Below are 25,546 nucleotides of genomic sequence, written 5' to 3'. Positions count from 1 at the left end.
CCTTTGTTCAGGGACACATTCAATTTCTGTTTGTCACATGTCTGAGTCTTCATACAAATATTTATACATGTTAAGTTTGCTGAAAATAAATGCAGTTTACAGTGAGGACACTTCTTTTTTTTTTTGCTGAGTTATATTTTTGTTTAGTGTATATATGGGCACTTATGTTTAATAACTGATATGATAAATATAGTAATATTATTAGCAAGATGAGGAATAGTATAACTGGAATATATTATATATTTCAAGTGATTAGGCACGATAAGCTTAATTTAATAAACATTTAATAACCTCATAATTAACATCAATATCTCACTGAAATAATTATTTTCAGAATGGGCCTCCCGAGTGGCGCAGTGGTCTAAGGCTCGAGTCCAGGCTCTGTCGCAGCTGGCTGCGACCGGGAGACCCATGGGGCGGCGCACAATTGGCCTAGCATCGTCCAGGTTAGGGGGAGGGTTTGGTCAGCAGGGATGTCCTTGTCCCATCGCGCACTAGAGACTCCTGTGGTGGGCTTGGCTCAGTGCATGCTGACGCGGTCGCCTGCTGTACGGCATTTCCTCCGACACATTGGTGCGGCTGGCTTCCGGGTTATGTGGGCATTGTGTCTAGAAGCAGTGCGGCCTGGCTTGGGTTGTGTTTCGGGTGACTCATGGCTCTCGACCTTCGCCTCTCCCGAGTCCGTACAGGAGTTGCAGCGATGAGACAAGACTGTCACTACCAATTGGATACCACAAAATTGGGGAGAAAAAGGCCAACAATAATTCTGAAATACCAGAAGCAATATATTCAAATCTATATAGCCACTTTTTAAAATATTTCCTCAAGTACAAATGTGCAAGATTTGAAATTCCTTTCAATCATCATAATGGAAATTAACCAGCCAGTGCTTTCTAAGGGGCAAAGAAACATGTAGAAATGTTTTGTTTCATTTTCTAGCAGGTGTATGAGTAAAAGGCCCCTCTTGAGGAAAATTGGATTGTTTCTCTGTTGAGATGGGGGTAATATCTTCTTATTTGCCAGATCTCCAACATCTTCAGCTTGGCTGATCCATAACCTCAAACACCGCTTTGAACAGCAGATGGAGGTGTGATGAAGACACAATGAGGTCCATGTGTTTAGACAAATGACCATTTTAGGTAGTGGGATTGTCCAATGTTTACTTACCATCAGTTAGTTCTTATTAATATTTGCCTTCAATAATGCTAACTGTGCTTTAGGTTAAAGTATTACAAATAGCATTTCTTTCTTATATGCTATTATATTTCACTTTTTGGGTTGGAGTGTATTGGGGCTGGGAGTTGCCAGGGACCTCATGATTCTAATATGTATTGCTATTCCATACTGATTTTTATTGCGAATCAATGTTCCAAACATATTGCTCACCATATGTCTGCTGCAGAGGGGCCGAGCCATGAGTTTTGTTTGCTCAGTCATGGAAATAAGTGCTGAAAATAAATTTGCTCCCTATTTTTAAAAAGAGAACAAGCTATGAAGGAAAAATACTGGAATTTTGGTGCAGGTATAGCTAACTAGCGCAAAAATAATATTGCAGGCCTCCCAGGTGGCGCAGTGGTCTAGGGCACTGCATCGCAGAGCTAGCTGTGCCACCAGAGACTCTGGGTTCGCGCCCAGGCTCTGTCACAGCTGGCCACGACTGGGAGGTCCGTGGGGCGACGCACAAAACACCTAGCGTTGTCCGGGTTAGGGAGGGTTTGGCCGGTAGGGATATCCTTGTCTCATCACGCACCAGCGACTCCTGTGGTGGGCTGGGCGCAGTGCACACTATCCAAGGTCGCCAGGTGCACGGTGTTTCCTCAGACACATTGGTGTGGCTGGCTTCCAGGTTGGATGCACGTTGGGTTGTGTATCGGAGGACGCATGACTTTCAACCTTCATCTCTCCCGAGCCCATACGGGAGTTGTAGCGATGAGACAAGATATTAACTAATACTACTGTTGGATACTAAAAAAAAATATTGCAATATTGCTCAATATATAGATGCCTCAATATATAAATATCGTAAAATTATATCCCGATTTGTAACGATAAAAAAAAAATATAGAGTGTATGTAATACTTATCTAGCCATAGAGAGCAACCCTGGTGTCCAACCATTACCAGCCCCTGTCTCTCTGGGATGAATGACATCATGAACTCATAAGATCACAGATCACATTGTGTTGGCTGTCAAACTCTGCCACCGTTGTTTACCAAACAGAACCTTTATGTTCGTTCCACAAGAGACATTTTGAAGTTACATCACCCATACAGAATGCTGGCTTTCTCTGTAGATTAAAGGGGTAGTGGACACCTTCAAATTAGTGGATTCAGCTCTTTCAGCCACACCTGTTGCTGACTGTGTATAAAACTGAGCACACAGCCATGCGATCTCCATAGACAAACATTGGCAGTAGCATGGCCTTACTGAAGAGCTCCGTGACTCAGCACAGTACCGTCATAGAATGCCTCCTTTCCAACAAACCAGTTTGTCAAATTTCTGCCCTGCTAGAGCTGTCTCGGTCAACTAAGTGCTGTTATTGTGAAGAGGAAACGCCTCGGAGCAAGAACGGCTCAGCCACGAAGTGGTAGGCCACACAAGCTCACAGAACGGAACTGCCGAGTGCAGAAGCACCTAGCGCATAATTGTCTGTCCTCAGTTGCAACACTCACTACTGAGTTCCAAACTGCCTAAGCACCTTCAGCACAATAATTGTTTGTCGGGAGCTTCATGAAATGGGTTTCCATGGCCGAGTAGCTGCACAAAAGCCTAAGATCACAATGCCAAGCGTCGGCTGGAGTTGTGTAAAGCTCGCCGTCATTGGAGCAGTGGAAACTCGTTATTTGGCGTGATGAATCATGCTTCACCATCTGGCAGTCTGACAGACGACTCTGGTTTCTGGAGATGCCAGGAGAATGCGACCTGCCTGAATGTATAGTGCCAACTGTAAAGTTTGGTGGAGGAGGCTGTTTTTCATGGTTGGGGCTAGGCCCCTTAGTTCCAGTGAAGGGTAATCTTAACGCTACAGCATACAATGACATTCTAGAAGATTCTGTGCTTCCAACTTTTGTGGCAACAGTTTGGGGAAAGCCATTTCCTGTTTCAGCATGACAATGTCCCAGTGCACAAAGCGAGAGTTCTATACAGAGATGGTTTGTCGATCGGTGTGGAAGAACTTGACTGGCCTAACCAGAGCCCTGACATCAACCCCATCGAATACCTTTGGAATTAATTGGAACGCCAAATATGACCCGGGCCTAATCACCCAACATTAGTCCCCGACCTCACAAACTCTTGTGGCTGAATGGAAGCAAGTCCCCGCAGCAATGTTCCAACATCTAGTGGAAAGCCTTCCCAGAAGAGTGGAGGCTGTTACAGCTGCAAAGCGGGGACCAACTCCATATTAATGCTCATGATTCTGGAATGAGATGTTCGACGAGCAGGTGTACTTTTGGTCATGTAGTGTATGATGTCAAACCAGGCTTGGGTTTAGTTTCCCTGGCACTTCTCAAATGCTAACATTTTAGCATTTGTGGCACACATTCTATGCATGGCACATACGTGTGTGTGTGTGTGTGTGTGTATATATATATATATATGTATATATGTATAATATAATAATAATATAACTGAAAAATTGGGCGTGCAAAATTTTTCAGCCCCCTTAAGTTAATACTTTGTAGCGCCACCTTTTGCTGCGATTATAGCTGTAAGTCGCTTGGGCTATCAGTTTTGCACATCGAGAGACTGACATTTTTTCCCATTCCTCCTTGCAAAACAGCTCGAGCTCAGTGAGGTTGGATGGAGAGCATTTGTGAACAGCAGTTTTCAGTTCTTTCCACAGATTCTCGATTGGATTCAGGTCTGGACTTTGACTTGGCCATTCTAACACCTGGATATGTTTATTTTTGAACCATTCCATTGTAGATTTTGCTTTGTTTTGGATCATTGTCTTGTTGGAAGACAAATCTCTGTCCCAGTCTCAGGTCTTTTGCAGACTCCATCAGGTTCTCTTCCAGAATGGTCCTGTATTTCTCCATCCATCTTCCCATCAATTTTAACCATCTTCCCTGTCCCTGCTGAAGAAAAGCAGGCCCAAACCATGATGCTGCCACCACCATGTTTGACAGTGGGCATGGTGTGTTCATTGTGATGAGCTGTGTTGCTTTTACGCCAAACATAACGTTTTGCATTGTTGCCAAAAAGTTCAATTTTGGTTTCATCTGACCAGAGCACCTTCTTCCACATGTTTGGTGTGTCTCCCAGGTGGCTTGTGGCAAACTTTAAACGACACTTTTTATGGATATCTTTAAGAAATGGCTTTCTTCTTGCCACTTCCATAAATGCCAGATTTGTGCAATATACGACTGATTGTTGTCCTATGGACAGAGTCTCCCACCTCAGCTGTAGATCTCTGCAGTTCATCCAGAGTGATCATGGGCCTCTTGGCTGCATCTCTGATCAGTCTTCTTCTTGTATGAGCTGAAAGTTTAGAGGGACGGCCAGGTCTTGGTAGATTTGCAGTGGTCTGATACTCCTTCCATTTCAATATTATCGCTTGCACAGTGCTCCTTGGGATGTTTAAAGCTTGGGAAATCTTTTTGTATCCAAATCCGGCTTTAAACTTCTTCACAACAGTATCTCGGACCTGCCTGGTGTGTTCCTTGTTCTTCATGATGCTCTCTGCGCTTTTAACGGACCTCTGAGACTATCACAGTGCAGGTGCATTTATACGGAGACTTGATTACACACATGTGGATTGTATTTATCATTATTAGTCATTTAGGTCAACATTGGATCATTCAGAGACCCTCACTGAACTTCTGGAGAGAGTTTGCTGCACTGAAAGTAAAGGGGCTGAATAATTTTGCACGCCCAATTTTTCAGTTTTTGATTTGTTAAAAAAGTTTAAAATATCCAATAAATGTCGTTCCACTTCATGATTGTGTCCCACTTGTTGTTAATTCTTCACAAAAAAATACAGTTTTATATCTTTATGTTTGAAGCCTGAAATGTGGCAAAAGGTCGCAAAGTTCAAGGGGGCCGAATACTTTCGCAAGGCACTGTATATATGCACATAATGTCCAAATCATTCTAAAGTGTCGCTAAATAAAGTCACTTAGATGATTTGGACATGACCACATGCTAACCTCTTGCCATTTCAATAACGGGAGGTTAGCATTTTGGGGGGTATGATATGTATGCCTCAACTTTCTCACTGATCATTATTCACGATTCATTCAGGATTATCCTTCATCATGTTAGCATTAAGTCTTTAGAAACATTATATTCTTATTTACAATAAAAGTGACTACAAAATGACACTACATTATTTATATTGGGCACAAAATAATCGAACACAACCAAAACAAACAAAATGCATTCAACAAGTTTGTAGATTCACAAGCTTGATGTAATCATTGCGTGCTAGGAATATGGGACAAAATTCTAAACTTGACTACTTTAATACACACAGGTGAGTTTGTCCCAATACTTTTGGTCCCCTAAAATGGGGGGACTACAAAAAAGGATGTAATTTCTAAATGGTTCACCCGATATGGAGGAAAATACCCTCAAATTAAACCTGACAGTCTGCACTTTAACCTCAGTCATTCTATCATTTCAAGTACAGAGCCAAAACAAAACATTTGTTACTTTCTCTACTTTTGGAGCTTGCTTGTATGTACCATGACTTGCATGGGATTTGTGATAAACATCAGGTCCTTCAGTTCTAAATGCAACAGACTGTTTTGGGTGTAAATGTAATATTCATTGTTGGCGTTGGATGGTGTTCCGGTGAGTAACACCACTAACCTGTATCGGTTGTTCCTGGTACTCCTTGGGATCATTCAATACCAGCCATGCTTCCACACTGACCTTATCTGTCTGGTCTAACATTGACCTCTAAATGTGTGTACACTCACGTACCCAACCGTACACACATACACGACTCCGTGCGCACATGCTCGGTCAGTTTATCTGTCAGGTTTAGCTGTAGTGTACGATCTCACACATGTTTTAATTTGTCTGCACTGCACAATAAAGATTAGAATGTGTTTTTGATTGAAGTTACTGCAAGATCCCATGGGTTTGCCGACCGCATTATCTACCAAGAGGATTCTCTTCCGTTATAATCACAGCCATGTATATAATCCCCCCCCCCAAGCAGATACCTCAACGGCTCTGGAAGAACTTCACTGGACTCTAGGTAATCTGGAAACCATATATCCTGAGTCTGCATTTATTGTAGCTGGGGATTTTAACAAAGCTAATCTGAAACAAGGCTCCCTAAATTTTATCAGCCTATGGAATCCGCGACTCTAGCTGGCAGCATTCTGGACCATTGCTACTCTAACTTCCGCGACGCATACAAAGCCCTCCCTCGCCCAACTTTCGGAATATCTGACCACGACTCCATTTTGTTGCTCCCAGCCTTTTAGACAGAAACTAAAACAGGAAACGCCCGTGCTCAGGTCCGTTCAACGCTGGGCGACCAATCGGATCCCACGCTTCAATATTGCTTCGATCATGTGGACTGGGATATGTTCCGGATAGCTTCAGACAACAGCATTGATGTATACGCTGACTCGGTGAGTTTATTAGCAAGTGCATCGGTGATGTTGTACTATTAAAACCTTCCCTAACCAGAAACCGTGGATTGATGGCAGCATTCGGGCAAAACTGAAACTGTGAACCACTGCTTTTAATCATGGCGAGGCGACCGGAAAACATGACTGAATACAAACGGTGTCGCTATTCCCTCCAAGGCAATCAAACAAGCTAAGCGTCAGTATAGAGACAAAGTAGAGTCGCAATTCAACGGCTCAAACACGAGACGTATGTTGCAGTCAAACACGGGTTACAAAAAGAACCAGCCCCCGTCGCAGACACAGTCTTGCTCACAGACAAATTAAACAACTTTGCTCGCTTTGAGGACAATACAGTGCCACTGACACGGCCTGCAACCAAAACCTGTGGGCTCTCCTTCACTGTGGCCAACGTGAGTAAAACCATTTAAAATGTGTTAACCCTCGCAAGGCTGCTGGCCAAGACAGCATCCCTCGTTTGATACCCTAGACTCACTCCAATTTGCCTACCGCCCCAATAGGTCCACAGATGACGCAATCACACTGCCCTAACCCATCTGGACAAGAGGAACACCTATGTAATAATGCTGTTCATTGACTACAGCTCAGTATTTAACACCATAGTACCCTTCAAACTCGCCATTAAGCTCGAGACCCTGGGTCTCAACCCCGCCCTGTGCAACTGGGTCCTGGACTTTGACGGGCCGCCCCCAGGTGGTGAGGGTGGGAAATAACATCTCCACCCCGCTGATCCTCAACACTGGGGCCCCACAAGGGTGTGTTCTCAGCCTACTCCAGTACTCCCTGTTCACCCATGACTGTGTGGCCATGCACGTCGCCAACTAAATCATCAAGTTTGCAGACAACACTACAGTGGTAGGCTTGATTACCACCAACAACGACAAGATGGCCTACAGGGAGGAGGTGAGAGCCCTCGGAGTGTGGTAACAGGAAAATAACCTCACACTCAACATCAACAAAACAAAGGAGTTGATCGTGGACTTCAGGAAACCGCAGAGGGAGCACCCCCCCTATCCACATAGATGGGACAGTAGTGGAGAAGGTTGAAAGCTTCAAGTTCCTCGTCGTACACGTCACAGACAAACTGAAATAGTCCACCCACACAGACAGCGTGGACGAGGCGGTGTTGCACCGTCTTCACAAGGTCATGAGCCTGAAGAAATTTGTCTTTCCACTGAATACTCTCAAACTTTTACAGATGCACAATCGAGAGCATCCTGTCGGGCTGTATCACCACCTGGTACGGCAACTGCTCCGCCCACAACCATAAGGCTCTCCAGAGGGTAGTGAGGTCTGCACAACGCATCACCGGGGGCAATCTCCCTGCCCTCCAGGGCACCTAAAACACCCGATGTCACAGAAAGGCCAAAAAGATCATCAAGGACAACAACCACCCCGAGCCACTGTCTGTTCAACCTTCTACCATCCAGAAGGCGAGGTCAGTACAGGTGCATCAAAGCTGGGATCGAGAGACAGAAGCTGTTTTTCAATCTCAAGGCCAACATACTGACTCAAATCTCTAGCCACTTTAATAATTGGATGTAATAAATGTATCACTAGTCACTTTAAAACAATGCCACTTTATATAATGATTACAAACCCTACATTACTCATCTCATATGTATATACTGTACTCTATACCGTCTACTCCATCTTGCCTATGCCGCACGGCCATTGCTCATCCATATATTTATATGTACATATTCTTATTCATCCCTTTACACGTGTGTGAGGTAGTTGTTGTGAAATTGTTAGATATTACTGCACTGTCGGAACTAGAAGCACAAGCATTTCGCTACACTCGCATTTAACATCTGCTAACCATGCGTATGTGACCAATAAAATGCTATTGGATTTGTGAGTGTACTGTCTGATTTTGAAAAACCTATTTTGGATAGATGGATGATGGGGGCATGAGACTGACACTCACTGACAATTAACATATTTCCCTTTTCTCACCAATACTTTGATATTGTTTTCGCAGGTGTAGACGAGAATACTCAAAAGATCGAATTTGTCTGTGATGAGAATCGCCATCCACCAGAGACCTAAGGTATGGTAAGATATCAAATGCACCAATAAACAATTAATGATGTCAGGAGAAAAACAACCCACAAAGGCTGTATACCAAATAACTAGGAAATCTGTTGCCTAAACATCGGACTGTTACCATGGTTACCCCATGGATATTCAGTCTGAAAGTAGTCTGTCTAAAAAAAGATGTAATGGTTTCTACAAGCCAGAATGTTAAATATTTATACATACTTTACCGGTTGTCCATGCGGTTGGTCCTTTTGACGGTGTTAGGTGAAAATGAGTTATCCACAGGAAAATGTTGTTTACCTGACTTTTTGCAGAGCTGGTAGGTTCTGCTGCATGTATTTATTCTCCTGACGCATTGCACGTGATACACAAATGTAAACAATAGCCGAATGTAACGAAAAGTGGTCGACCGGCGCACATTTCCTCGCAATCGACTGGAAGTGATTGGGAAATTCGCTTGCCGATTGCGTGGGACAACGTTGTATTATGCTCGGCCATATTGTGCAAGTGTTTGTCGCTTGCGAAGCACTGATATACAGACCAGTATACTGAAGGTGTGGCTGACAACACTTCCCTGTGGATATTTTGTCCCAATTACCTCAGATGTAGGGACAAAATCTGCAGTTGAAATTAAGTTTGTTCAACATTCTGACTGTTGGGGAATGCTGAGCCTACATGGTAGAGACCAGAGTAAGTGTTTCCCTCTTGGATTCTAAAAGAGGCTAGGTAATCTGATTCAGTCGAGTGTACCGGTTTTAAACAAACATGGAAATATCTATGATGATTTGTCAGAAAATGTCTCAGACTGATGGTAATTGCATAGTATAGCTCTATTTTGGTGTTTGAGGATTGTTAAATAAATTGATCCTTTTTTTAATTATATTTGAGCCATTTGTGAGCTATTGAAGTTGAGTTTTGAATGTTTGAAGTCATTGTTCAGGGTCAGATACATTGAAAATGACAGACAAATAGCCAGTGCTGTATCTTCTGTATTGGAACAGCAAGAAGGAGCACAATGAGTTTTGCTCTAAATATTAGCTGTGAGTTTGGTCATTAGACTTAACACTAGAACCGCTGAAGCAGTTACAGTATTTTGACTGCTCATTAATAAAAATAAAAAGTCTTACGCTGCCATTTAAGTCATACCCCCCTCCGTCCTTGACTTTTCATGAATAAGTCTATGTAACACACTGTTGTTAGAATCTTTATCACAAACAGAACTGGGGTTCTAACCAGTTTTAGGAGGGCATGTTTTACTTTTTATTTTATGGTCTCCCCAGTTGCCCCACCTTTCCCTGACCTTTAGGGCCTGAAAGTGTTCATTTGGTAATCACCCCGATAATTACTTTGAATCTGAACCTAAACTATACTGAAACGAATTTCACACCATCCTGTATAACAGATGAAATACATTAAAGTATGATGGGGCAAATGGGTGAGTTCATGAGCGAGGGGAACGATGCATAATTATGTAATCACCAATTGTGAAATTTAACCATTCTAATTAAAATCTTAATGGTGTGTACCCGATATCAGTCCACCGAATCCAAGCAGTTTTATCTGTCTATTTTGACCTACATGGAGTAGGCTACACAGTGAGAGCGTGTGTAATTGTACATGCTGAAAGGCTTTCCATATCTGGGAAAAGACCCGCAGCAGGTTAGCAAGCGTCAGAGAATGTGGTGATGAGGCTTGTGGAACCTTACATTGGCAAGGGGAGAAATGTCATGAACAATTTTTATACTTCACTGGCGAACAAGTTGCTTGCAAAGAAACCAGCCTTGTTTGCACCATGAACAAAGTGAGACGGAAGTTCTCTCCCTCAAAATAAGGGACCTGCACAGCCGTTGTACTCCACAATGGTGCTGAAGAATGACAAGACAACACTCACACTTTACCAAAGCAAGGCAAGAAAGAACGTTTCTGTCATGAGAATCATGCATCCGACAGTTGCCATCGATGGGGACGCAAAGAGAGAACTGGAGACCGTTACACATTACAACCAAACAAAGGTAGGCCTATGTCAATGTGAAAGTGACAAAGATTTGTGTCGACTGTTAGGACAAGGATAACATAATTGAAATACAACTTATATTAATTAAATTGCTTTGAGCTGATTTTCACTTTATCAAGCACACTTGCCATTAATGATGTTCAGGCTATATTCTGATGTTTTCATAATTTGACTGCATCTTGGTTGTAGTATTGTTTTTATTAAATTTTTAATTTTGTCGTTGTAAAAATAAGCTGTTGCCGTGTTCCAACACCTATGCTTTCTGTTTCATAGTTGTAACAAAGGCAAAGGTACTAATAAAATTGATTGACCACTTGAATGTGTTTTTAGTGGTTTGTTTTTACTATTTTTATTTGAAATTAATCTTATTGTTACGCAAGACATTAATACATTATTTTTGCGATAGCATGTATTAATTACACTGTTAGAATGTTTATGTCCGAATGATTGCTCCATTAGCTTGAAAGGGGGGTCCCTCGAGGCCCAGCGGTTCTAGTGTTAAATTACACCACTTGATCCTGTAATACCGCATGTGCTTGTATATGTACACCTACTGTATGCTATTGGTTTAATTGGTGGTGGGTCAGATAGATTTGTTAAGTAATTCAAGCTGTCTTTCAACTCATCCCTACAAAGACTTTGCAAAACAACTGCAGCCAGGCACTAAGAAATGATGGGTTTAGTGTCTGGTCTCGAATCATTAAGAGAGGGGATTACTGCTTGTCCAGAGAACCCCAGGAATGTGTTGTCCCCCCTGGTGACCCAACACGCCGCTGATGAAATGGAATTGAATTAATGGGGTCACCCACTGGGCTGCCTGATTAAAATGACACACACCTTTGATCCCAGAGCGAGGTGACCAGGCTGCCCCCCCCCCCCCGAGGGATATGTAGGGGACGTGTGTGTGATTCACTCGGCTGTGTGCTGCGATCCACCTCCACACCCCAGAGCCTTCTCACTGGGGGGCTGGACCTCTCAGGTGCAGAACTGGTTGCCTGGTCTCGGGTCAATGGGTATAGAAGACTGCGGAGATTGAAGCTGGAGCCCTTCCAAATATAACATTGTCATGTACAAATAAAGCAAACCGAAACAAAACAGTAAAATGTTTAAACTTTCAATCAGCAGATGTCACAGTGCTTATATAGAAATCCAGCCTAAAACCCCAAAGAGTGAGCAATGCAGATGCAGAAACACTGTGGTTAGGAAACTCCCTAGAAAGGCAGGAACCAGGATCTGAGGGGTGGCCAGTCATCTTCTGGCTGTGCCGGGTGGAGATAAGAGTACATGACCATTAAGGCAGGATAGTTCTTCAAGATGTTCATACTGTAGATGATGATGATCAGTGGTTAACTTCTTATGGTATAGGGGACACTTGCGTCCCACTTGGCCAAAAGCCAGGGGAAATGCAGCGTGGCAAATTCAAATAAAATTATATAAAAATCAAACTTTCATTAAATCACACATGTAAGATACTAAATTAAAGCTACAATCGTTGTGAATCCAGCCAACATGTCAGATTTTTAAAAAGGCTTTTCGGCGAAAGCATAAGAAGCTATTATCTGATGATAGCACAACCGTAAACAAAGAGGGTAGCATATTTCAACCCTGCAGGCGCTACACAAAACGCTGAAATAAAATAAAACATGCCTTACCTTTGACGAGCTTCTTTTGTTGGCACTCCCAATATGTCCCACAAACATCACAATTGGTCCTTTTGTTCGATTAATTCCGTCCATATATATCCAAAATGTCAATTTATTTGGCGCGTTTGATCCAGAAAAAAACAGCTTCCAAATTGCGCAACGTCACTACAAAATATTTCAAAAGTTGCCTGTAAACTTTGCCAAAACATTTCAAACTACTTTTGTAATACAATTTTAGGTATTTTTAAACGTTAATAATCAATCAAATTGAAGACTGGTCTGTGTTCAATACAGGAAGACAACAAACTTAGCTACTTTTCAAGTCTTGCGCAACTCTCAACAGTGTTACGCAGTTCCTAGATGGCCATACTTCTTAATTGCACAAATGAATAACCTCAACCAAATTCCAAAGACTGGTGACATCCAGTGGAAGCGGTAGGATCTGAAAACAAGTTCCTAAGAAATATTCTTTCCCAATGACAACTCACTGAACAGACAGAGACCTAAAAAAAGAGAGAATTCTGAACGGTTAGTCCTCTGGGTTTTGCCTGCTACATACCTTCTGTTATACTCAGACATTATTCAAACAGTTTTAGAAACCAAATCTACTAATAATATGCATATCTTATATTCTTGGCATGAGTAGTGGGACGTTGAAATTGAGCACGCTATTTATCCAAAAGTGAAAATGCTGCCCCCTATACCTTAAGTTAAAAAGGGTGCAACAGGTCAGCACCTCAGGAGTAAATGTCAGCTGGCTTTTCATATCTGAGGGAGGGGAGAGAGGTCTGCGACAAGGTAGCACGTCATGGTTCACCACTTTGCGACGTTCCTATGATCGTAAAGTAAACATCTCCAGTATTTAATTTGTCTGAGATAAATAGAAGTAGATGTGTCAAATATGAACAAAATGAAATGCTTTAATGCTTGTCATTTGAGGTGGAAGGTAAAATAAGGTGTGTGTGAAGCCATGTTAAACCAAACCACACTAAGACTGTAATGTTTCAGTTGTAAACTCAGAAAAAAAAAGAAACGTCCTCACTGTTAACTGCGTTTATTTTCAGCAAACTGAACATGTGTAAATATTTGTATGAACATAACATAAGATTCAACAACTTGAGACAAACTGAACAACTTCCACAGACATGTGACGAACAGAAATTGAATAATGAGTCGGTGGTCAAAAGTAACAGTGAGAGTCTGGTGTGGCCACCAGCTGCATTATGTACTGCAGTGCATCTCCTCATGGGCTGCACCAGATGTGCTAGTTCTTGCTGTGAGATGTTACCCCACTCTTCCACCAAGGTACATGCAAGTTCCCGGACATTTCTGGGGGGAATGGCCCTAGCCCTCACCCTCCGATCCAACAGGTCCCAGACGTGCTCAATGGGATTGAGATCTGGGCTATTCGCTGGCCAAGGCAGAAGACTGACATTCCTGTCTTGCAGGAAATCACGCACAGAACGAGCAGTATGACTGGTGGCATTGTCACGTCGGGTACCACATAGGGAGGAGGATGTCTTCCCTGTAATGCACAGCGTTGAGATTGTCTGCAATGACGACAAGCTCAGTCCGATGATTCTGTGACACACCGCCCCAGACCATGACGGACCCTCCATCCCGCTCCAGAGTACTGGCCTCGGTGTAACGCTCATTCCTTAAATGATAAATGTGAATCTGACCATCACCCCTGGTGAGACAAAACTGCGACTCGTCAGTGAAGAGCACTTTTTGCCAGTCCTGTCTGGTCCAGCGACGGTGGGTTTGTTCCCATAGGCGACGTTGTTGCCGGTGATGTCTGATGAGGACCTGCCTTACAACAGGCCTACAAGCCCTCAGTCCAGCCTCTGTCAGCCTATTGCGGACAGTCTGAGCACTGATGGAGGGATTGTGCGTTCCTGGTGTAACTTGGGCAGTTGTTGGTGCCATCCTGTACCTGTCCCCGCAGGTGTGATGTTCGGATGTACCGATCCTGTGCAGGTGTTACACGTGGTCTGCCATTGCGAGGATGATCAGCTGTCCGTCCGGTCTCCCTGTAGCGCTGTCTTAAGCGTCTCACAGTACAGACATTGCAATTTTATTTCCCTGGACATGCCTAAGGCACGTTCACGCAAATGAGCAGGGACTTAATGACCGTTCCACAGGTGCATATTCATACATTTTTTTATGGTTCATTGAACAAGCATGGGAAACAGTGTTTAAACTCTTTACAATGAAGATCTGTGAAGTTATTTGGATATTTATGAATTATCTTTGAAGTACATGGTCTTGGAATTTTTTTTATTTTTTTTGCTGAGTTGACAACGCACCTTTTGCAGTAATCATCCTCACTGTTTTTGTTTGCGTCGTGACACCAGGCAGTTATCGGCCTAATAGAATCACCCTCCTGGGTTAGCTAGAGATGTACCGGTTTCTGCATAATCTGGTTAGGTAGGGGTACTCTGGTAGGCTCCTCTCACCCGCTAATGACGGTGGAAATGTATGTCTCCTGTACACTTAGGAAGGGTGTTTCATTCAGCTCACTGAGGTTCTTAGCTGTATTGACAGAATAACCTTAAGGTTGTCTGTTGTAAAGGTGTCTGCAAAGCAGAAAATATAATGATTCTAAAGACATGGGCATCGTGTGTGTGTGTGTGTGTGTGTGTGTGTGTGTGAACTCTAGGTCGTTAGCAGTAAAACGGTCTCTCCCTGCCTACACATCCATTGTCAAAATGAAAGCGTTCCACTAATTTGAAGCCTGAGCTCGCACTCACACACTGTACACAGACTGCAATACACACAAACTGATGATTCCCGAGACCTAAACATTGAAGAACTGTCTCTCAGCCGAGTGATTAAGACATTGCGCCCAGTGGGGGACGTCAGGCGGGGAGTGGACACCCCTGGGGACAGAGCACACAGCAGGGGTCACAGCATGACATCTCACCCATGCCATTGAGCTTAATATCTGTGAAGGAACTGCTGAAACACAGAGTATAATCACCCTCAGCGTCAGCCTCTTCAACATCCGTTAGGTACCAACCAGGCTTTAGCATTAACACCATCTAACGGGAAATTAACTAAACCCTCAACACTATCCATAGTTATTAATCTATATGTTGCATAACTTTTTGTTGCCTGCTGGGTTTTTGTGTTAAGTGCATTTCAGTGGGTGGTTGCAATGACTGTGTATTATAGCTGTGATCTAAAGCAGGGAAACATTAAAATGGCGAAACCTCAATCCATTTGACACCTGGACGTGTGAATGTACAGTATCTAGCTGTGGAGTGTTACGTGCTGAGTGGAACCTTTTTCTCTGTTGTGCCCTGTTTTGATTTCCTCACTGGAATCTATGTCCAGTTGCAGTGGTGGGCAGGTAGAGATGCTGCCAGATCTCTGCTACTGTTGCTCCAAAATGGTGGTGGCTCAAGAGGAAGTGGCTGTGAGGGAATAAATACTGTGTGTGTAACAGAGCAGTACCTAGTGTGATTGCTTGCTTATCGATGATAATGGACTTGATTTATTTAGCGCTTTTCCAAGTGCCCAAAGCCCTGTATATCAGTACTGTAGTAGTTTAAGTGAGCACTTAAATCACCAACCACCCCAAGAAGTCGTCATTTTGATGTCGCTGCTAATTCACATCAAGAACAATTTAGGAAAGAGAAAAATACTGTACAGAAAAGCCATGGTGTCGTTGATGCATAGTTTGTGTCCGAAATGGCACCCTTCTCCCTATATAGTGTACTTTTGACCAGAGCTATGGACTCTGGTCAAAATAAGGGTGGCAGGTAGCCTAGTGGTTAGAGCTTTGGACTAGTAACCGAGAAGTTGTCAGCTCTGGGATTCGATCTTGCAAGGTAAAACTTGTCGTTTTGCCCCTGAACAAGGCAGTTAACCCACTGTTCCTAGGCCGTCATTGAAAATAAGAATTTGTTCTTAACTGACTTGCCTAGTTAAATAAAATTGTAGGGAATTGGGTAGTCAAAAGAAGTGTATATAGGGTGTCATTTTCCTGTTCTTTCTCTCAAGTCAATTAAAATCAAAGGGCTTCATTGGCATGGGAAATGTGTTTTACATTGCCAAAGTGACAACAGAGCAACCTATCATCCCCTGCTGGTAGCATTACACTCCAACACCACAGAGAACCCCTAGCTGCCATTCTACCTGTCGGGAACCAATAGCCATCCATCTGTCCACCCTGTCGTCCAGTGTTTGCTTGAGTCCTCTTTAGAACAGCCTTGTAGTCTTCCAACATTTGTAGTTTGTTTGAATGGTCTTCAATGCGCAACAACCTAATTTAAAGGTATCTGGTAGACAGTGGCGCCCCCCCCCCATTTTTTTTTTCTAGCACTTTTTTCATTTGATGCCTGTTTTGCATGTTATTTTGGCATTAATACATGTAACATCAGTTTGCAAACAATGTAAAAAAAATTTAATAATGCCACATACATACTTGCTTTCTTAAGGCAGCTCCAAAATGCAGGTGTCTTCAGCCTCGCTCTGTGCTTTCTGTGGCGGAAAATACAGAGTGTAGGGGTTGGTAATGTTCTCTAGTTGGGCCGTGATTGGCTCAGTGTTCTGTCACTCATGGGGACACTACGTCACCGCCAAATCTAAGGGTGAAGCTTCAGAATTTAACCTCTTGAAACTCCCCATCCCGGATCCGGGATTGTGACTAAGCCTCAGGCTCATTAGCATAACGCAACGTTAACGATTTCTGAAAATCGCAAATAAAATTAAAATAATGCGTTTGCTCTCAAGCTTAGCCTTTTCTTAACAACACTGTCATCTCAGATTTTCAAAATATGCTTTTGAACCATAGAAATTGACTAATTTGTGTAAGAGTATGCAAAGCTAGCATAGCATTTTGTGTAGCATGTAGCACGCTACATTTTCACAAAAGCCAGATAACCAAATAAATAAAATCATTTACCTTTGAAGAGCTTCTGATGTTTTCAATGAGGAGACTCCCAGCCACATACCAAATGCGCAGTGTTTCCTGAAAGCGTCTGTGTGTAGGAGAAATCGTTCCGTTTTCTACATTGCGCCTGGCTACCGAAACGAACCGAAAATGCAGTCACCTACAACGTGAAACTTTTTCCGGATTAACTACATAATATCGACCAAAACATGGCAAACGTTGTTTGGAATCAATCCTCAAGGTGTTTTTTCACATATCTCTTCATTGACATGCAGTTCGTGGAAGCTTGCTTCTCTCTCTGTGCCCCATGGAAAAATACTGGCAGGTGACTTTTGCGCACCAATTTCGGCGCAGGACACCGGGCGGACACGTGGTAAATGTGGTCTCTTATGGTCAATCTTCCAACGATCTGCCTACAAATACGTCACAATGCTGCAGACACCTTGGGGAAACGACAGAAAGGGCAGACTCATTCCTCTTGCGTTCACAGCCATATAAGGAGATCATGAAAGACAGAGCCTCAAAAATCCTTGTCATTTCCTGGATGCCAAGTCATCTTGGTTTTGCCTGAAGCTCACGTTAAAGGGCACGCACAGAGAAGATATTTGTATTTCTGGACACGTCAGAGTGTTTTCTTTCGAACAGTAGCAATTATATGCATAGTCGAGCATCTTTTTGTGACAAAATATCTTGTTTAAAACGGGAACGTTTTTCTTCCAAAAATGAAATAGCGCCACCATAAGTGTAAGAGGTTAACTTAAGCCACTTGGATGCTACCGTAGTTACATTAGAAGTTCCCATCCAAGAAGGCTCAAGGTCATTGGCCACAGATAATTTTGTCAAATCACGTTATCTACTGCAGCTTGATTGGACTGATCATGTCAACATGTATACTCTCAATCTTAGCTAGCAAGCTAGCAGTCGTCATGAATCAAGTTGACAAGCTACTGGCATACGCTTTTTAATCCTTGTCATATGAATAGAAATAATGAAGAGAAATTATAGATACAACATCAGTGCTCATCGGCCATTGGACATTAACATTACACAACAAGTTGGAAGTTGCAAATTCAACAATGCGTGGTTTGGAATGAATCATTGGCTAACTGCAAGCATTGCCAAGTAATCTCTAGCCTGCTATTCAGTGGAGTGGGTGTGTGGTCCTCTTTCTGGGTTTAAGGTTCTCTTTTCCAAACTTAAAAGGATAAACATTCAGCATTGACCATGGTGTCAATCCAGCATGACATCTGCTGCTCTCAAAACAACTGGAAAGTCAGGAGTGGGAAATCTAATTTCAGTGAGTTCAAGACAACTGGGAACTCCGACTGGGAAAATACTTTTTTGAACGGTTATCCAATTCAGAATTGGAAGTCGGGAACTCAGACCTCTTCCTAGAGCACCGACCTGAAGATCACTGACATCATCATGATTCTTGAACGCACCATAAATCGAGAGAATACCAGTCTTTGTTGGCAAAGTTTGATGACAAAATTGGCCTACAAAGGACCACTGCGCCACCTTCCTGTTCAAGTGAGCACAACACAACAAGGTGAGTTCAAAAAATGTGTTGTATACTGCTGCAAAAATAATGTAATATGCCAAGGAGATATGTAAAGTACTAAGTATACAGTACCAGTCAAAAGGTTGGACTCATTCCAGGGTTTCTTTTGTTACTGTTTTCTACATTGTAGAACAATAGAGAGCACATTGAAACTATGAAATAACACAATCATGTAGTAACCAAAATAGTTGTTACATTTGAGATTCTTCAAAGTAGCTACCCTTTGCCTTGATGACTGCTTTGCACACGCTTGACATTCTATCAACCAGCTTCATGAGGTAGTCACCTTGAATACATTTTTGATTAAGTGTACCTTGTTAAAAGTACATTTGTTGAAATTCTTTCCTTAATGCGTTTGAGCCAATCAGTTGTGTTGTGACAGGGTAGGGGTGGTACACAAAGATAGGGCTATTTGGTAAAAGACCGAGTCCATATTATGGCAAGAAAAGCTCTAAGCAAAAAGCAATGACAGTCCATTACTTTACTGTCATGAAGGTCAGTCAATACGCATCATTACAAGAACTTTGAAAGTTTCTTCAAGTGCAGTCGCAAAAACCATTAAGCGCTGTGAAACTGGCTCTCATGAGGACCGCCACAGGAAAGGAAGACCCAGAGTTACCTCTGCTACAGAGGATAAGTTCATTAGTTACTGGCCTCAAATTGCAGCCCAAATAAATGCTTTGCGGATTTCAGGTAAGACAACTGTTCAGAGAAGACTGCATGAGTCAGGCCTTGCTGAAGGGCACCAATAAGAAGAATAGACTTGTCTGATGAGTCCCAATTTGAGATTTTTAGTTCCAACTACAGTGACTTTGTGAGACGCAGAGTAGGTGAACGGATGATCTCCACATGTGTGGTTCCCACTGAAGGTGTGACTTATTTCAAGTTCAAGGCACACTTAACCAGCATGGCTATCAAAGCATTGTGCAGTGATACACTATCCCATCTGGTTTGCCCCACTATCATTTGTTTTCATACACACCTCCAGACTGTGTATGGCTATTTGGGGAGAGTGATGGCATGCAGCATCAGATGACCTGGCATCCACAAATCACCTGACCTCAACCCAATTGAGATGTTAGGGATGATTTCACACTTTAACTAGGTAAGTCGGTTAAGAACTAGTTCTTATTTTCAATGAAGGCCTAGGAACAGTGGATTAACTGCCTTGTTTATGGGCAGACCGACAGATTTTTACTTTGTCAGCTCAGGGATTTGATCTTGCAACCTTTTGGTTACTAGTCCAATGCTCTAACCACTAGGCTACCTGCCACCCATATGATTCCATATGTTATTTCCCAGTTTTGATGTCTTCACTATTATTGAACAATGTCTAAAATAGTAAAAATAAAGAAACCCTTGAATGAGTGTGTCCAAACTTCTGACTGGTATTGTATGTTAAGCTGTTAGTAGCCCATGTGCCTCATCCTAATAATTTGGTCCCTCTTCTCCCCTTCTAATTTCACCTACTGTTCTGACTTGGTGGTGCACATGTAGCCTACAGTATAGCCTGTTTTAGAGAAATGTAATCAGAATATTGTAAGAGCTTTCATTGTCTGCTTATATGCCTCTTTATTTATCCTACGGTTCTGACTTGGTGTACAGGGAGAATAATGTAAGAACAGCTATGTTCCGAATTCTGTCGAGGTACATTTAGAAAGTGCTGAACAAATCGTTATTGACTACGTCCGTCCGAGCTCGCTCATTAACGGATTGCCTTTTATCTGCCGTCCCCTTATGCCATAGTTTGTAGATCTCAAAAGCCAGTAGAAACCACATTTGTTTAAGCAAGTCAGCCATATCAGCTATGTTTCTTTATAAGTCAGTGAATGAGGCTGAATGAACTGTTTCACTGCCAGACAAGGCTCTGCTGATAGCCAGGTGTCGCAGTGGTAAGGTGTTGGGACTTGTGCGGGCACCGTTTGTCAAAGTTATGTATTGTTTAGTGTTGTATAGATTTACATGCTAAAATCGCCACTGCTGGTAGAAGTAAATTGATACCTAAACAGGAATTTAATCTTATATCTGAAATGAATTCATGAATTTGATGGTATAATAGTAAAGCCCTTTTCAAAACAGCATGGGAAACACTATGGAAGTAAAGCTGCCACTTTCACAGCAAATTCTATTTTGTTCCATTTAGTTAAATTACTAGCCTCAGATTATAGTTTATATAAGTATATTCTCAACATTGAATGGGCCAACCCTATTTCTATCTCAATTAGGCAGTGTTATTAGGACTGTGTGTTTTAATCCATGCAGGGCCGACACTGGTAAGGGAGTGATTTCCCTGCTCTGAACAGTCCTGCTGCTAAATGTTCATTACATCTCCTCTAACTACCCAATGTCCTCGACTGAAATAATTCCCCTAACAGAGGGACCTCTTATCTGAAAAATTATTCAAATGTTCTGTTTTATCATTTACGGTCAACTGGCCAACTGAGTGAAAATGTACTCTGAAATAATTGCTGAATATCAGCCGGCCCATTGCACCGCAGTGTTATTTATATATATCCTTATTTTGACATAGGTTTTAATGGCCCACTGCGGAGTGCAACTCATTACCCAGCACATATCTCTATCCTACATATGTAGAGGAACGTCTGATGTTATATGGTATTTTTCACTGCTGTTCAGCAGTGTGGGTAAGGGAGGCAGAGACCGGGAGGTTGGCTGTTTAGGGCTGTAGTCTGCTGGAGGCGTGAATAGAATAACTGTGCAGCACAATCTGTTCTGCTTCCTCAACAATCAGTGCCAGATCAGACATTTATGTACTGACATATCTGGCAGTACTGTAGCTTTCTAGCGTTTTGTACAGTATGACCTTGCAGTAGTTAAAATGCTTATTTCCATGGGCTTATGACAATAGACGCCCACAGGGCTAATGAGGTTAGGTCTTATCCTCCCAGGAAATGATTTGATAGAAAATGAATTAATTCAACAAACCATTTGATTTATATTCAGTTGAAGTCAGAAGTTTACATCCAATTAGGTTGGATGTAACTACATTTTCAACCACTCAACAAATTTCTTGTTAACAAACTATAGTTTTGGCAACTACTTTGTGCATGACAAGTAATTTTTCCAACAATTGTTTAGACAGATTATTTCACTGTATCACAATTCCAGTGTGTGAGAAGTTTACATACACTAAGTTGACTGCCTTTAAACGGCTTGGAAAATTCCAGAAAATTATGTCATGGCTTTAGAAGCTTCTGATAGGCTAATTGATGTCAATTGGAGGTGTACCTGTGGATATATTTCAAGGCCTACCTTCAAACTCAGCGCCTCTTTGCTTGACATATACAGTGGGGCAAAAAAGTATTTAGTCAGCCACCAATTGTGCAAGTTCTCCCACTTAAAAATATGAGGCCTGTAATTTATCATAGGTACACTTCAACTATGACAGACAAAATGAGAAGAAAAAAAATCCAGAAAATCACATTGTAGGATTTTTATGAATTTATTTGCAAATTATGGTGGAAAATAAGTATTTGGTCACCTACAAACAAGCAAGATTTCTGGCTCTCACAGACCTGTAACTTATTCTTTAACTTCTTGAAACTCCCCATCCCGGATCCAGGTTTGTGACTAAAGCCTCAGGCTCATTAGCATAACGCAACGTTAACGATTTCTGAAAATCGCAAATAAAATGAAAATAATGCGTCTGCTCTCAAGCTTAGCCTTTTCTTAACAACACTGTCATCTCAGATTTTCAAAATATGCTTTTGAACCATAGAAATTGACTAATTTGTGTAAGAGTATGCAAAACTAGCATAGCATTTTGAGTAGCATTTAGCACGCAACATTTTCACAAAAACCAGATAACCAAATAAATAAAATCATTTACCTTTGAAGAGCTTCTGATGTTTTCAATGAGGAGACTCTCAGTTACATACCAAATGCGCAGTTTTTCCTGAAAGCGTCTGTGTAGGAGAAATCGTTCCGTTTTCTACATTGCGTCTGGCTACCGAAACGAACCGAAAATTCAGTCACCTACAACGTAAAACTTTTTCCGGATTAACTACATAATATCGACCGAAACATGGCAAACGTTGTTTGGAATCAATCCTCAAGGTGTTTTTTCACATATCTCTTCATTGATATGCAGTTCGTGGAAGCTTGCTTTCCTCTCTGTATCGCATGGAAAAATACTGGCAGGTGACTTTTGCGCACCAATTTCGGCACAGGACACCGGGCGGACACCTGGTAAATGTGGTCTCTTATGGTCAATCTTCCAATGATCTGCCCACAAATACGTCACAATGCTGCAGACACCTTGGGGAAACGACAGAAAGGGTTGACTCACTCCTCTCGCATTCACAGCATTCACATATAAGGAGACAATGGAAAACAGAGCCTCAAAAATCCTTGTCATTTCCTGGATGCCATCTCATCTTGGTTTTGCCTGAAGCTCACGTTCTAGGGCACGCACAGAGAATATCTTGGTATTTCTGGACACGTCAGAGTGTTTTCTTTCGAATGGTATCAATTATATGCATAGTAGAGCATCTTTTTGTGACAAAATATCTTGTTTAAAACGAACGTTTTTCATCCAAAAATGAAATAGCGCCCCCATAGATGTAAGAGGTTAAGAGGCTTCTCTGTCCTCCACTCGTTACCTGTATTAACCTCTTACACTTATGGTGGCGCTATTTCATTTTTGGAAGAAAAACGTTCCCGTTTTAAACAAGATATTTTGTCACAAAAAGATGCTCGACTATGCATATAATTGCTACTGTTCGAAAGAAAACACTCTGACGTGTCCAGAAATACAAATATCTTCTCTGTGCGTGCCCTTTAACGTGAGCTTCAGGCAAAACCAAGATGACTTGGCATCCAGGAAATGACAAGGATTTTTGAGGCTCTGTCTTTCATGATCTCCTTATATGGCTGTGAACGCAAGAGGAATGAGTCTGCCCTTTCTGTCGCTTTCCCCAAGGTGTCTGCAGCATTGTGACGTATTTGTAGGCAGATCGTTGGAAGATTGACCATAAGAGACCACATTTACCACGTGTCCGCCCGGTGTCCTGCGCCGAAATTGGTGCGCAAAGTCACCTGCCAGTATTTTTCCATGGGGCAGAGAGAGAGAAGCAAGCTTCCAAGAACTGCATGTCAATGAAGAGATATGTGAAAAAACACCTTGAGGATTGATTCCAAACAACGTTTGCCATGTTTCGGTCGATATTATGTAGTTAATCCGGAAAAAGTTTCACGTTGTAGGTGACTGCATTTTCGGTTCGTTTCGGTAGCCAGGCGCAATGTAGAAAACGGAACGATTTCTCCTACACACAGACGCTTTCAGGAAACACTGCGCATTTGGTATGTGGCTGGGAGTCTCCTCATTGAAAACATCAGAAGCTCTTCAAAGGTAAATGATTTTATTTATTTGGTTATCTGGCTTTTGTGAAAATGTTGCGTGCTACATGCTACACAAAATGCTATGCTAGCTTTGCATACTCTTACACAAATTAGTCAATTTCTATGGTTCAAAAGCATATTTTGAAAATCTGAGATGACAGTGTTGTTAAGAAAAGGCTAAGCTTGAGAGCAAACGCATTATTTTAATTTTATTTGCGATTTTCAGAAATCGTTAACGTTGCGTTATGCTAATGAGCCTGAGGCTTAGTCACAATCCCGGATCCGGGATGGGGAGTTTCAAGAGGTTAATGCCACCTGTTTGAACTTGTTATCAGTATAAAAGACACCGGTCCACAACCTCAAAACAGTCACACTCCGAACTCCACTATGGCCAAGACCAAAGAGCTGTTAAAGGACACCAGAAACAAAATTGTAGACCTGCACCAGAATGGGAAGACTGAATCCACAATATGTAAGCAGCTTGGTTTGAAGAAATCAACTGTGGGAGCAATTATTAGGAAATGGAAGACATACAAGACCACTGATAATCTCCCTCGATCTGGGGCTCCACGCAAGATCTCACCCTGTGGGGTCAAAATGATCACACGGTGAGCAAAAATCCCAGAACAAAACGGGGGGACCTAGTGAATGACCTGCAGAGAGCTGGGACCAAAGTAACAAAGCCTACCATTAGTAACACACTACGACGCCAGGGACTCAAATCCTGCAGTGCCAGACGAGTCCCCATGCTTAAGCCAGTACATGTCCAGGCCCGTCTGAAGTTTGCTAGAGAGCATTTGGATGATCCAGAAGAAGATTGGCATATGGTCAGATGAAACCAAAATATAACGTTTTGGTAAACTCAACTCGTCGTGTTTGGAGGACAAAGAATGCAAAGAACACCATACCTACTGTGAAGCATGGGGGTGGAAACATCATGCTTTGGGGCTGTTTTTCTGCAAAGGGACCAGGACGACTGATCCGTGTAAAGGAAAGAATGAATGGGGCCATGTATTTGAGTGACAACCTCCTTACATCAGCAAGGGCAATGAAGATGAAACGTGGCTGGGTCTTTCAGCATGACAATGATCCCAAACACACCGCCCGGGTAACGAAGGAATGGCTTCGTAAGAAGCATTTCAAGGTCCTGGAGTGGCCTAGCCAGTTTCCAGATCTCAACCCCATAGACAATCTTTGGAGGGAGTTGAAAGTCTGTGTTGCCCAGCAACAGTCCCAAAACATCACTGCTCTAGAGGAGATCTGCATGGAGGAATGGGCCAAAATACCAGCCAGTGTGTGTGAAAACCTTGTGAAGACTTACAGAAAACGTTTGACCTCTGTCATTGCCAACAAAGGGTATATAACAAAGTATTGAGAAACTTTTGTTATTGACTTTTACTTATTTTCCACCACGAT

General features: G+C 42.4%; 1 protein-coding gene across 2 annotated transcripts in view; it reads left to right on the top strand.

The window, feature by feature from the left end:
• LOC135557788 (kelch-like protein 29) overlaps nt 1-25,546 on the top strand; it is a 416,874-nt gene that overhangs the window by 27,711 nt on the left and 363,617 nt on the right. The window contains exon 2 of one of the 2 annotated variants that reach the window (XM_064991390.1): nt 8,593-8,661. In XM_064991390.1, the coding sequence (XP_064847462.1) occupies nt 8,632-8,661 (30 nt within the window). In that variant the 5' untranslated portion in view covers nt 8,593-8,631. Of the gene's footprint in view, nt 1-8,592; nt 8,667-25,546 lie in introns of those variants that run through there. The other variant, XM_064991391.1, reaches the window with a different exon arrangement.

This window comes from Oncorhynchus masou, chromosome 16 (genome assembly GCF_036934945.1).
Source record: "Oncorhynchus masou masou isolate Uvic2021 chromosome 16, UVic_Omas_1.1, whole genome shotgun sequence".
In the NCBI taxonomy this organism is placed as follows: Eukaryota; Metazoa; Chordata; class Actinopteri; order Salmoniformes; family Salmonidae; genus Oncorhynchus; species Oncorhynchus masou.
The sequence above is the reverse complement of the archived record's forward strand: the minus strand, read 5'-3'. Positions and strand labels throughout refer to the sequence as shown.